This window comes from Meriones unguiculatus, chromosome 4 (genome assembly GCF_030254825.1).
Source record: "Meriones unguiculatus strain TT.TT164.6M chromosome 4, Bangor_MerUng_6.1, whole genome shotgun sequence".
In the NCBI taxonomy this organism is placed as follows: domain Eukaryota; kingdom Metazoa; phylum Chordata; class Mammalia; order Rodentia; family Muridae; genus Meriones; species Meriones unguiculatus.
The window spans coordinates 100174479-100188266 of NC_083352.1; the positions used below are offsets into that span (position 1 = coordinate 100174479).

The window sequence follows — 13788 nt, forward strand, 5'->3', positions numbered from 1 at the left end:
TAAGGGTGTTGGTTTGCCACCATGTGGGAATCAAACCTGAAATCTCTGCAGAAACAAGTGTTCATAACCACTGAGCCATCATCTCTCTCTAGCTTCTATCGATCGATCTAGCTAGCTAGCTAGCTATCTTTGAGACAGGGTCTCACTGTGTAGCCATGGCTGGGCTGAAACTCACTATGTAGACCAGGCTGACTTTGAACTCAAGAGTTGAGTTCCTTTGCCTTTTGAGTTCTAAGATTAAAAGTGTATGCTATCCTGCCTGTTGTATTCATTTATTTATTTTTAATGTGAAATGTCTTCGCCAGGTCTATGCTAGCCTGAGCTACATGGTAAGACCCTGTCTAAAAATTTAATTACTATTAGGAACTGGAGACATGGCTCAGAAGTTAAGAGCAATGCCTCCTCTTTCAGAGGACAAAGATTTGATTCCTTGCACCTACATAGCAGCATCTGTAATTTCAGTTCTAAGGGATCCAATGCCCTCTTCTGGCCTCTGTGGGCACCACACCTGCAGACATACATAATGTGTAAAACACACATATAAAATAAATAAACCTAAAAATGTTAATACTGATATTAATTGAAAAAGAAAATGTTTAGATTTTGTGTTAGTTAAGGGCATTTAATTTTTGGGAAAAAAAGAGCAATACTTTTAGATTTGCAAGTTGTAAATTTCTGTCTTTTTTTTAAATAATTGGTGTGAGGGTATCAGGTCCCCTTGAACTGGAGTTAAAGACAGTTGTGATCTGCCATGTAGATACTAGAAATTGAACTCAGGTCTTCTGAAAGAGCAGGCAGTGCTCTTAACCACTAAACCACGCCTCAACCCTGAAAGTTGTAAATTTCTAATCTAAAAATTCAGAACCCAAAGTACTTTAAAATATAAAACCAAACTTTTTGAGAAAAAAGGGTGTTCTGAAGTTTCAGATTTCACAGCATTTTGGATAGTGGATTTTCAGGTGTGTGTTCATTTCAGTGTATGTAAATGGTCTCCAGTCCAGAAAATAAAAAACGACGAATACTTGTAGTTCTAATCATTTTGGGTAAGCAATGCCAGCCTACATCTACTGTTTTAGGAATGTATGTGGCAAGCTACACATCCAGTCTTTTTTTCTGTGCCTTTCTGAGTGGTTTATCTTCTTCGCAGTTAAATTACAGTTATAAAGTGATCTTGTTTCTTCCTTCCATTCTTTTCAGCTGAATTGCCCTTAATTGATTTGATGAAGTTGTATGAAGGTGCCTTTCTGCCAAATTTTCAGTGGCCGCAGCCTGAACCTGACCATGAAGAGTCCAGCGGGGAAGAGGGTATGTTCTTAGTGTTGTAAATAATTCAGGTTTAAAGTGAAAGCCAAAATAAAGACTTAATAAGATGTAAGAAATCGGAAATATTGTCTCCAAGAGCAGGTTCTTCAGTTCATGTGAGTTGTGGCAGGGGCTTTGGGCTTTGGATAGGAAAAAGGTTGTTTGTGACTGTAAACATAAGAATAAGAAAAAAAGAATTTGAGCCAGGAAAAAAAATATTTTATATACAGTGTTCCTTTAAAGACACTTTAAGTTTTGTGGCATCCCCCCCAATTGTTTTTTTTGGTTTTTTGTTTGTTTGTTTGCTTGTTTGTTTTGGTTTGGTTTGGGGTTTTAGGCTTTGTTTGGTTTTGGTTGTGTCCTCCACCCACACCCTAAGACAGGGTTTTTCTGTGTAACTCTTTGTAGCTGTCCTAGACCTCTCTTTGTAGACCAGACTGGCCTCAAACTTCTGCCTATCTCTGCCTCTCTGGGGTTTTAGGATTAAAAGCATGCCCCATCAAGTTGTATTGTTTTTACTTGTTAATTTGGTACATTTATTAGAACACTAGGTGAATTGTGAAGGATGTAGAAGTGTTTCTTTCTAGGTCTATATTGTGGTTTATGAACCTAAGGGTCTCCTTGTTTGTCCAGGCTGTAATGTGCTTGTTTATTAACTTGTAGGTTTTTAGTGGTTAATTTTACTTATTAGGCATTCCAGACAGATACACAGAATACACAGACTTGTAGCTTGTCCTTTTCTCATTCTGATTTTTCTGCTTGTTAGATAGATACAAGTATTGAGAGAGGGAAGACAGGATACATGGGACTGTGAAGTGGTGAGACTGTTGCCAGAGTGTCTCCTGTGGAATTCAGGGCCTTTCACAAAGCCCTTGTACAGCAAGACCTAGGGTCACAGACAAAGGCTTCTTCCCTTGTTTCCAAACTTGGGTGATGTTTTCTCATTTTCCCTTTTTTTTTTTTTTTTTTTAATTCATGGTAGTAGAAGGGAGATCATTAAGCTTGAGATACTTATAATTCTTTCCACATTATTGGCTTTTAATCAACAGAGCCATTTCCTGGACACCAGGCTGGGACAGATGATGCTTTGAGTCTCAGATGTAGTTGATTGTGTCATTTCCTGAGAGTCATTCATTTATGGCATTATGGATGTATAAAAATGAATTGCAATAAAAAAATCAATTAATTCTTTACTCTTCCTTATACCCCACCCCTGTCTCTTTTCTATGTTTAGGCCCATGAAACTCACAGCAGTCTTAGTTGTATCTTTTTCATTTTTTTTCTAGATGTGGAAGACTGTCCTAGTGACAGGGAAAGCCGGAGGGACTCAGTTCTCATTGACTCACTCTTCATCATGGATCAGTTTAAAGCTGCAGAGAGAGTGAGCATTGGAAAACCCAACACCAAGGATATAACAGAAGTTACTGCTGTGGCTGAAGCTATCCTCCCTAAGGGCAGTGCCCGGGTCACAACTTCGGTGAGGAAAGCTTTTCTTGGCTCCCAACAGGTTCCACAGAAATTGTTAGAAAAGGCAGTTCTTGCTGTACTTAAGTTCTGAAAATCACTTGGGGCTGTCTCTAGAATCAGACTCTGAGAAAATGTGCTGATTAGTCATAATTTGGCTGGTCTGTCTCTCACTATAGGTAAAGTTTAGCGCTCCATCTTTGTTGTATGGTGCTCTCCGAGACTATCAGAAGATTGGCCTTGACTGGTTGGCCAAGCTATACCGGAAGAATCTCAATGGTATATTAGCTGATGAAGCTGGGCTTGGGAAAACTGTGCAGATCATTGCTTTTTTTGCTCACCTTGCCTGTAATGAAGGTAAGAGTCTCTCCGTTTCCATCAGCAGCATGTGTTGGATCTGAGGGAGAAGACTTTGTTAGCCTCTTCTGCTCCTTTACCTGAGACAGGAAATTACTTTTTAAATTTATTTATTTATTTTTATTCTTTTCTTATAATAGCTTGACTGCAGTTTCCCATCCCTCCATTTCTCTCAGTTCCTCCCCCAACCTTCCTCTCCCCCAGATTCATTCTTCCATTTCTCTTAAAAAAAAAAAAAAAAAAGGCAAGAAGATTAGGCATTCCTGGGATATCCACTGTCCATGTCATAACAAGTTGCCAAGGCTGGACAAAGTAACCCAGTAGTAGGAAAAGGATCCCAAGTGCAGGGATCCCACTCCCACTGTTGGGAGTCCCCCAAGAACACCAGCCTACAAAGCCATAATGTATTTGTAGAGGCCCTAGCTCAGACCCATATGGGGTCCATGTTTGTTGCTCTGGGAGTCACTGGGAGCCACTATTAGTCCTGCCTAGTTGATTCTGTGGGCCATATTCTTGTGGTGTTCTTGACCTCCCTGCCTCCTACAATCTCTTCCTCTCTTCTGTGTGGTTTTCCTGGCTCTGCTTAGTGTTTGGCTGTGTTTCTCTGCAACTGCTATCATTTGCTCTGATGACAATCAGGCTAGGCACCAAGTATAAGTATAGCAGAATATCATTCAGGGAGTGGGGGACACAGTCGAGTTTGGTTCTATCCTGTGTCTCTGGGCAGATTAGCCTCTGGTTCCTGGCCATCCACCCAGTGTCAGACATGGGCTCCTTCTTGTGGCCTGGTCATCAAGTTGGACTAGTAATTGTTTGGCCACTCCCACAAGTTCTGTGTCTTCATTACCCCAGCACATCTTGCAGACAGGACATATTGTAGGTCAAAGGTTTTGTGGCTGGGTTGATGTCCCAGTCCCATTTCTGGGAGCCTTGCCAGGTTATGGAAGATAGGCAGTTGAGGCTCCATATCCCTATTGCTAGGAGACTTTGCTAGGATCACTCTTACAGATTCCTGGAGTTTATTACTAAACTAGGGTTCTACATAACCCCTCAAGAGCCCCCCCAATTCCAGTCATCTCTCTCAGTACTCCATTTTTGCATCACTCACTGCCCCAGCAGAACTTTCCTGTTCTTATTCCCATTCACTCCCTGTCTTCCCACAAAATCTATTCCATTTCCCCTTCCCAGAGAGATCCATGTGTCCCTCCTTGAGCTCTCCTTATTACTTAGCCTTTCTGGGTCTGTGTATTGTAGCATGATTATCCATTATTTAATAGCTAATATGCACTTATAAATGAATGCCAGACACAGTGATGCACACCTGTAATCCCAGCACTCAGGGAGGCAGAGGCAGGCGGATCTCTATGAGTTCGAGGCCAGCCTGGTCTACAAAGCAAGTCCAAGACAGCCAAGGCTACACAGAGAAACCTTGTCTAGAAAAACCACACACACACGAAATGAGTATATACCATGTTTGTCTTTCTGGGTCTGGGTTGCCTCACTCAGGTTGATTTTTTTTTTTCTTTAGTTCTCTTTATTTGCCTGCAAATTTCATGATGTCATTGTTTTTAACAGTTGAGTAATACTTTATTTTGTAAATGTACTACATTTTTTTTTTTTTATCCATTCTTCAGTTGAGGGATAGCTAGGTTGTTTCCAGTTTCTCGTTATTATGAATAAAGCTGCAACAAACATAGCTAAGCAAGTGTCTGTGGTAGGATGGAGCATCCTAGGATGCAGTGGTATAGCTGGGTCTTGAGGTAGATCAATTTCCAGTTTTCTGAAGAAACACCATATTGATTTCCATAATGGCTGTACAAGTTTGTACTTTTTTTTCCCAAGACAGGGTGTCCCTGTGTAGCCTTGGCTGTCCTGGATTCGTTTTGTAGACCAGGCTAGCCTCAAACTCACGGAGATCCACCTGCCTCTTCCTCCCCAAGTGCTGGGATGACAGGCATGCACCACCACATCTAGCTCAAGTTTGCACTCATAACCATCAATCGAGGAGTGTTTCTCTTGCTCCACCTCCTCAGCAGCATAAGCTGTGACTTGTGGTATTGATCTCAAAGCAGTTTTGATTTGCATTTTTCTTGTGGCTCAGGATGCTGAACATTTCTTTGTTTCTTGGCTATTTGAGATTCCCCTGTTGAGATTTCTCTGTTTAGATCTGTACCTCATTTTTTAATTGGATTATTTGGTTTGTTTAATTTCTTGAGTTATTTATTGTGTATTAGTCCTCTGTCAGATGTGAAGTTGGTGAAAATCTATTCCCATTCTGTAGGCTGCCATTTTGTCCTTTGTCTTACAGAAACTTTTCGATTTCATTAGGTCCCATTTATTGATTGTTGTTCTTAGTGCCTGTGGAATCAGTGTTCTGTTCAGGAAGTTGTCTCTTGAGCCAGTGCATTCAAGGCTATTCCTTACTTTCTGAGTATCAGGTTCAGTGTATTTGATTTTATGTTGAGGTCTTTTGATCCCCTTGGACTTGAGTTTTGTGCATCAATTTGCATTCTTCTACATGTACATATCCAGTTAGACCAGCACCATTTATTGAAGGTGCTTTCTTTTTTCCATTGTATATTTTTGGCTTCTTTATCAAAAATCAGTTGTCCATATGTGTGTCAGGATTTAGGTCTGGGTCTTCAGTTTGATTCCATTGATCAAGTTGTCTCGTTTTTATGCCAGTACCATACTGTTTTTATTACTATAGGTCTGTAGTACAGCTTAAAATCAGGGATGGTAATACCTGCAGATATTCTTTTATTATACAGAATTGTCCTTTAAAGATCTGTAAAGAATTGTGTTGAAATGGGGATTGCATTGACTCTGTAAATTGCTTTTGGTAGAATGGCATTTTCACTATGTTAATCCTGCAATCCATGAGCATGGGAGATCTTTCCATTTTCTAATATTTCTTTCTTCAAAGACTTGAAGTTTTTGTTGTACAAGTCTTGCTTGGTTAGTTACCCCAAGATATTTTGTGTTATTTGTGACTATGGTGAAGGGTGTTGTTTTTCTCAGCTCATTTGTCATTTGTGTATATGAGGGCTACTGATTTTTGGGGGGTGGGGTGGGGATTAATCTTGTATCTAGCCATTTCACTAAAGGTGTTTATTAGCCGTAAGAGTTCTCTGGTATAGGAGTCTCTGGTATAATTTTTGGGGTCACTTAAGTATCATATCATCCTCAACAATACTTTGATATCATCTTTCCAATTTGTTATCCCTTGATCTCCTTCATGTGTCTTATTGCTCCAGCTAGAACTTTTAATTATTATATTGAATAGTTATGGAAAGAGTAGACATCCTTGTAGGCTTAGATTGAGCGCCACCTGTAGGCCTAGGTTTTTCAATAAACCTACTTTATTTAGAGTTCTTAAATGCTTTACCTCCTTTCCTATCCACTGACCAAAGGTGGGGGAGAAAGAAGGTTATTAGGAGAAGGGAGTTGTAGACCTTTTTAGAGGTATTTCCTTAGGGTGACGCCACTCTTCATTGTCTGGATACCAGCAGCCCAGTCCAGATACCAACCAAAGCAACATGAATGAGCACAATTCAGCAGATTAGCGTAAGTCAGTGAAAGCCACAAGACCCAGTTGGATTACCCTGAGACGTTCTCTGTAGTGTTTTTCTGTGCGAAGTGAAGTACCGAGAACTAAGACTAGCACAGTGATTTCGATTCAGAAACTATCTGTCTCACTATCAATCAGCTTCTATATATCTCCTCTCCTCAAAATTCACCCATGGATGTTTTCAGCTGGCTAAGGTCACGGCCCTAGCACAGATAGCTCTCAGCAAAACATCTCGTCCCCTCTCACAAGCTTCTAGCAAAACATCACATGACACAACTGAGTCTTCAAAGACACCAGAAACTTCCACTTCACATCCTTGTTCCTGATTTTAGTGGAATTGCTTTGAGTTTCTCTCTATGTAATTTGATGTTGGCTATTGGCATTCTTTAAATTGCCTTTATTATGTTTAGGTATGTCCCTTTTATTCCTAATCTCTCTAAGACTGAGTGTTTCTGTTTTGGGCCTAGTATCACCAAGTCTGTCTTGTCTGTCTCTCCTTTCTTTCTCTCCCTCCCCCCCCCCCCTTTTTTTTTCTTCCTTTTGACAGGGCTTCTGTGGTTGCTGGGAATTGAACTCAGGACCTCTGGAAGAGCAACCCACGCTTTTAACCACTGAGCCATATCTCTAGACCCCTACTCATTATTTTTATCTTACATGTATGAATATTTTACCTATATGAATGTCTGTGTACTCAGCGGTTGCTTGGTGCCAATACAGCCAGAAGAGGCATTGAATCCCCTGGAACTGGAGTTACAGTCATCTGTGTCCTGCCATGCTGGAAATCAAACCTGGTTCCTCTGAAAGAGTAGTAGTGCTCCTAACTGCTGAGCCATCATTCTACCCCCTAAGGTTTCTAATCCTGTTTTACTTTCTAGAATGAATGCAATTTTGGGTTTGGTCATGTTTCCTTACTTAAAAGGGTGTTTAAAAAATGTAGTTTTTACTTGTAAAATTATGTGTACATGTATGTGTCTGTGAGGGCAGAGGTATTAGATCCTCTTGGAGCTGAAGACATAGGCAGTTGTGAGACACCTGAAGTTTGTGCACGGAATCAAACTTGGGTCTTCTGAAATAGCCATTTCTTCTTCCCAGTGTTTAGAGAGATCCTGGCTTGATCTCTAGAATCACCACCAACAAGGAAAAATAAAGTTTATTGACTTCTGTGTTCATGGTTATTAATCTTTATTATTGATTTAACTTTTAGTTAATCAGCAGTTATTCCTAAACCAGTTGTATACCCAAATCACCACACCGAGACTGGGATTTATTTAATTAGAGCACAATGCTGGGCAATAGTTATTTCATCCTAAACCTCCAAGCCCACAAAGTTTCCTACCATTCAGCTTTCACCGTTCAGCTATACTTGCGTTTATACTTGCATTTAGTCATATCTTAGGTCCAGTCCATCTCTCCATGTGGTTCTAAGACCTCTCCTGCGGACTCCGCTCTCCTCTCTTTCCACTTGCTTCCTTCTCCCCTCTCCGGGCCAGGATGTCCCATCGTATAGTCTCCATTGTATAGCATTGGCTGGTTTGTTGTTTAATTGACAATAGAGAGAACAAATGGTGGCGTGTTTACACAAACTTGAGACAGGTGATGCTTACAGTAAGTATCACAATGCAGTGTCTGACTTGAAACCAGATAGTGGGGTAGAGAAATCAGCATTTGAGTAAACAAGGGTAAATTGTATACATTCCAAAAGAACATTATGCCAACACTTCTGCTAAGTTTTTTTCGCTGAAACTTCAGTTGTAACAGTGGTTCATTTTTCTTTTGAGCCGTTTCTTTTCAAAATCAGTAGCAATGCTTCAGCCATGGCCACAGATACATGAAGTACAGCTTTATCTTAAAACTAACCATTTCTGTCTTTGACACTTATGTGCATTTATTTTATTTATAGCACAGAAATTTAAATTTGCCTTCTGAGTTTACTTACTGACTTGTAAAATGCAGTGTTGAGGCAAAGTTTGATCACTGGGTAAATTGAGTATGCTTCTCCTAAAAGTGGGTACCTAAGGAGGTGCGTATCTGTTTTTATACTTACAAGGTGCTTTCTTCTAGGAATCAGGGCCTGAGGTCCCAAGCCAGCAGCTTTCTTGTTTTGGGGAGTTGCTTGCCATAGACAGAATTATTTTTTTGTTGCTGTTAGTTTGTTTTCTGAAATAAGGTCTCACTATACAGTTTGGCTGACCTAGAACTCATAAAGTTCTGCCTACCAGTGCCTCCCAAATGCCAAACAAGAGTTCTTTCTCAGGCTTATGATAGAAGTTCATGTGGCTGTCAGTGGATCCTGGTTTTATTTGTGTCCATTCTTTTCAGCAGTGTTTCTGGAGAGCCTGACCCCTGTCATAGTGCAGCAGGGACACCCCTGCTCCTATTCTGGGCAGTGTGATTAATTACGTTGGAGGATAGTTTTGGTTTCCTTGGTTTCTGCTTTCTTTGGAGGCCACATACTTAATAAGCTTCTGATCAGACTCAGCTTTAGGTACCAGATCTCACAGCTTTTTTTTTTTTTCTTTTATAGGTAATTGGGGCCCTCATCTTGTTGTCATGAGGAGTTGTAACATACTCAAGTGGGAACTTGAGTTGAAACGCTGGTGTCCTGGCCTCAAAACTCTTTCTTATGTTGGCAGCCACAGAGAACTCAAAGCAAAAAGACAGGTAGTGCTACCCCCCCATCTCTCGTCTCTCTCTCTTTCTTTCTCTCTGTTTTGCCCTGCTGGGCATGCACCCAGGTTTCACATCCTAGACAAGAGGTGTGCCAATGAACTATGCCTTTAGCCAAGCATCTTTTAAATACGATATACGGGGCCAAAGAGATGGTACAGCAGATTAAAAAAAAAAAAAAAAAGCACTTGCTACACAAGCGTGACAACCTAATTTTGATCCGTAGAGACCATGTGAAAGTATAAAGGAGAGATCCAACTTCACAAAATTGTCCTCTGACCTCTGTAGGCATTTTGTGCTTTATATACAACTACATAGATATATCTCACACATGTCCCACAATAATAATTAAGCATGAAATAAAGCTAAACCTCTTTTGGTTTTTCGAGACAGGGTTTCTCTGTGTAGTCTTGATTGTCCTGGACACGCTTTCTAGACCATGCTGGCCTCGAACTTACAGAGATCTGCCTGTCTCTGCCTCTCGAGTGCTGGGATTACAGGCACACACCAGTGTGACCAGCATCTTAATTTTTCTTACTATAGAATCTCCTTTTGTTGGCTTCAACCATTCGATCCTCCTGCTTTAGCCACTTGAGTACGATTACATGCTGCTTAATGTGATTACCATGTATCAGTGATATTTTTTGTTTGTAAGCTACCAAACCTATATTTGGTTCTTGAATTTGAGCCCCTTGAAGCAGAGAGGACACAAGATGGACTCCCAGTTCCCTGGGAAAAAGCAACTTAAACTTGCGACCCCATTTTACTTTTGGGTTACAGATGTAATAGAGTGCTTTCTTGACATGTATGGGCCCTGAGTTGAGTTCCCAGTAGTGTAAGGAAAATAGTTCAGAACTGAGTTCTCTGGAGAGAGAATGCAGTGCTTCCTACCTCAAGACTGTGTTGATTTTCACAAGCCTAGAGGAGTGTCTGAGACTGCCTGATTTTTCTGGATTAGTCACAAGAATATTTGTAACAGATAAACGTTTTGTTTGGCCCCCAGTACTTAATAGTGCCAGGTCCCAAGTGAAAGTGTATATGGAGCAAGCAGTATCTGTCATTTGATTATTGTTAGATGCTATTTATGTCAAATAAAATTTACTAAGGCTGAATCTTGAGGTGCATTTTCTCTTTTACCATGTGTTTGTCTTTTTCTCCTGCTGTAAAATAGAAACAGGCAGCATGCCCCCCCCACCAAAAAAAAAAAAAAAAAACACTACAGAGAAGATAATTATAAAGAGTAGAAATGTGTTGCTTAGAGTTGCAGAGATCAGTAACCTACATCCAAGTTTTGAAAGGTTTGGTGTCTGATGAGGGCATGGTTTCAATTTCTAAGATGATACTTTTTTAAAAAAGATTTAAATACTTATTATTTATGCAGTATTCTGCCTGCATGTGTGCCTGCACACCAGAAGAGGGCACCAGAGTTCATTATAGATGGTTATGAGCCACCTTGTGGTTGCTGGGAATTGAACTTAGGACCTTTGGAAGAACAGTCGGTGTTCTTAACCTCTGAGTCATCTCTCCAGCACCAAGATGATACTTTTTTGCTATATGTTTACATAGGGGAGGGTAGAAATTCAGAAGGGTTTCGCTTGGATCTTTGCTACCCTTTCGTAAATGGACTCATTTTGGGAGACTGGGAAGGTTCAAGTCAATGCTGCCACAGTCAGGATCCAGTTCACCATGAATTTTAGAGGGCATGCATTAGGCCACAGCTCCTTCTCTAGCTGGCTTTGGAAATCTCATTGTAGTTAGCTGCAATGTAGATATCTGTGTAACTTTTGGCTACTTTATTGCATTTTTTTACCTACATCCCTCCACTAGCCTTATACCTTCTAACCCATCAACATGAGGTAGGAAAGAAAGAACGATAGAGGAAAGGGGCTGTTGATCTCAGGCTACTTCCTGCTGATTAGGAGTGTCAAGCTCCTTGGGCAAGTACCTCTAAGCAGCATCAACCCAATAGCAAAAGCAGCAAGCAGGGGCAGCCCTCACAGGCTCTCTTGGCTCTGGCACTTTATACCTCCTCAAGAGAACCCAGAATTCCAAATGTCAACTATCTTGAGCTGGTAAAATCACGCCCTTGCCAGAGCACAAGACACATTATAGTCAGCTGCTGTGGATAATCTGAAGCAGCCCCACATCTTACACCTTTTGTGCTTAAAACAAAACATATCCACATAAGATTCCCCCCCCCCTTTTTTTTTAAGAAACTCAAAATTTCACTACACATCTGTATTTTATTTTAGTTTATTTTTGGACCTTTTAGATTATACACTATAAAAGCCAGGATCATCTCTGTCAATTTGTTTTCCCAGTGACAATGTTCTAGTGCCTTGAAAGCAGCCCAGTTTGTCAATAAAGACTGTTAGGCTCTGGAAGAACAGAGAATAATATTTTGAAATTTTTCTTGTGTAGTTGTTGTGAAGAATGGGTGGGATTGCTGGTGATGTGTACAGCTTGACTGAACCTGATTGCCCACTAGTCTACAAATGGTTGCAAGGAGACAAGAGGCTTCTTTTTGTATTGCAGGAGTGGACTGAGCCCAATAGCTTCCACATCTGCATCACATCCTATAAGCAGTTCTTCCGAGGCTACACTGCCTTCTCAAGGGTGCACTGGAAATGCCTTGTCATTGATGAAATGCAGCGGGTGAAGGGCATGACTGAGCGGCACTGGGAAGCCATCTTCAAGCTGCAGAGGTCTGACCATAGTCATGTGTTCTGTCCTCTCCAAATCTCTCTAAGTGTTCTTACTTAGGATTCTTCTTAAATTTAAATAATTATATACATATATCAATTTAGTGAAAAGAAGTTTTCCTCCTCTTTGTTACAGCATGTTGGGTGTAAGATACGCAGAGTCCCTTTGTTCAGTCTTTTTAAAAAATATTTATTTATTATGTATACAATGTTCTGTCTGCATGTATACTTGTGTGCCAGAAGAGGGCACCAGATCTAGATGGTTGTGAGCCACCATGTGGTTTCTGGGAATTGAACTTAGGACCTCTGGAAGAGCAGCCAATGTTCTTAACATCTGAGCCATCTCTCCAGCCCCCTTCAATACTTTTTTCAGAGACAGGGTCTTACTATCTTGGCTATCTTGGAGCTATCTATGTGGACCAGGCTGGCCTTGAATTAGAGGTCTGCCTGCCTCTGACCCCTATCCCCTTCCCTGAGTGCTGTGCATGCCACTGTACATGCTAGTGTGCCTGTCTGTTCCCCAAAGGCATATATAGAACTTCTGTCTCCACTCACATCACACATTGCCATAGAGAAAAGTTATGTAGCTTCTTTTTGTATTTCAGAGTCCAACACTGTCTCATTTTGTATGTAGCCAACAGCGCCTGCTTCTGATTGACGTGCCTCTGCACAACACTTTCCTGGAGCTCTGGACCATGGTGCACTTTCTCATTCCTGGAATCTCCAGGCCTTACCTGAACTTCCCTCTGAAAGCCCCCAATGAGGAAAACCAGGATTACTATCACAAAATGGTCATACGATTACACAGGGTATGTTTGCTTCTGTGACTACAGCTGACTCATTTAAAGCATATCTGCCTTCTGCTAAATACACCATAGCATATAGGGGAGAAGAATGGTTATTATTTTCTCCAGGTCACACAGCCATTCATTTTGAGGAGAACCAAGAGAGATGTGGAGAAACAGCTGAGCAGGAAGTATGAGCATGTGCTGAAGTGCCGCCTTTCCAGTCGGCAGAAAGCCTTATACGAGGATGTTATCCTACAGCCTAGGTAAGTGCATCTAAGCAGTAAGAAGCAGATACATGCTATTGCCTCAGTAAGTGTGCATATCAGTGAGGCATATCCAGGAGCTCTTGCAGTCTCTAGAACATTTCCTCTTCCCTCTGGCTTACTCTCCCATTAGATACGCTTACACTGCACACCTGCCATTTATGTAGCTTGAAGTCTATTCACTGCCTGCTGCTTCTGCTGCTTGTTTTAGCATGGATAGTTAGTGTGAACTCAACTGGTTGACCAGCTTTCTTTTTGAAGCCACTGCTCCACCAGGTCAGTATGGTCTTTCTGGGAGGAAACCAGTGAGGCATAGTATCCATGTCATGTTATAGTATCCTGTGACCTAAACAGGTCATCCCCCAACTCTTGCCTGGTAGCTCTCTTTGTCAACTTGAACCCTCTGAATCCTCTCTGTGGCTCTTGATTCTTTTTTTCTCTGTGGTGTCATGTGTTTAAAATAAACGGAAAAAACATGGAAACAAATTTTAGTTTTAAACTTGGTAGTGCTCAGTACTTAGCCACTCTTGCCTCTAAAGACAGCTGAGAAGAATCACCTTTGTTTGTTAGGACTTCACATGGCATATGGAACTACTCCATGTTCATCAGGCTAGTCTCACTTGGTTTACAGGTTCCTACTCTGGGTGAGAATTTAATGTGGTGCTGTAGGGCAC

General features: G+C 41.1%; 1 protein-coding gene across 15 annotated transcripts in view; it reads left to right on the forward strand.

The window, feature by feature from the left end:
• Positions 1–13788, forward strand: part of Ep400 (E1A binding protein p400) — a 105367-nt gene that overhangs the window by 46449 nt on the left and 45130 nt on the right. For all 15 annotated transcript variants that reach the window (XM_060382626.1, XM_060382624.1, XM_060382628.1 and 12 more), the window contains 7 exons: positions 1198–1305; positions 2589–2779; positions 2946–3123; positions 9219–9355; positions 11897–12066; positions 12698–12872; positions 12978–13114. In XM_060382626.1, coding sequence (XP_060238609.1) covers positions 1198–1305; positions 2589–2779; positions 2946–3123; positions 9219–9355; positions 11897–12066; positions 12698–12872; positions 12978–13114 — 1096 coding nt within the window. The remainder of the gene's footprint in view (positions 1–1197; positions 1306–2588; positions 2780–2945; positions 3124–9218; positions 9356–11896; positions 12067–12697; positions 12873–12977; positions 13115–13788) is intronic.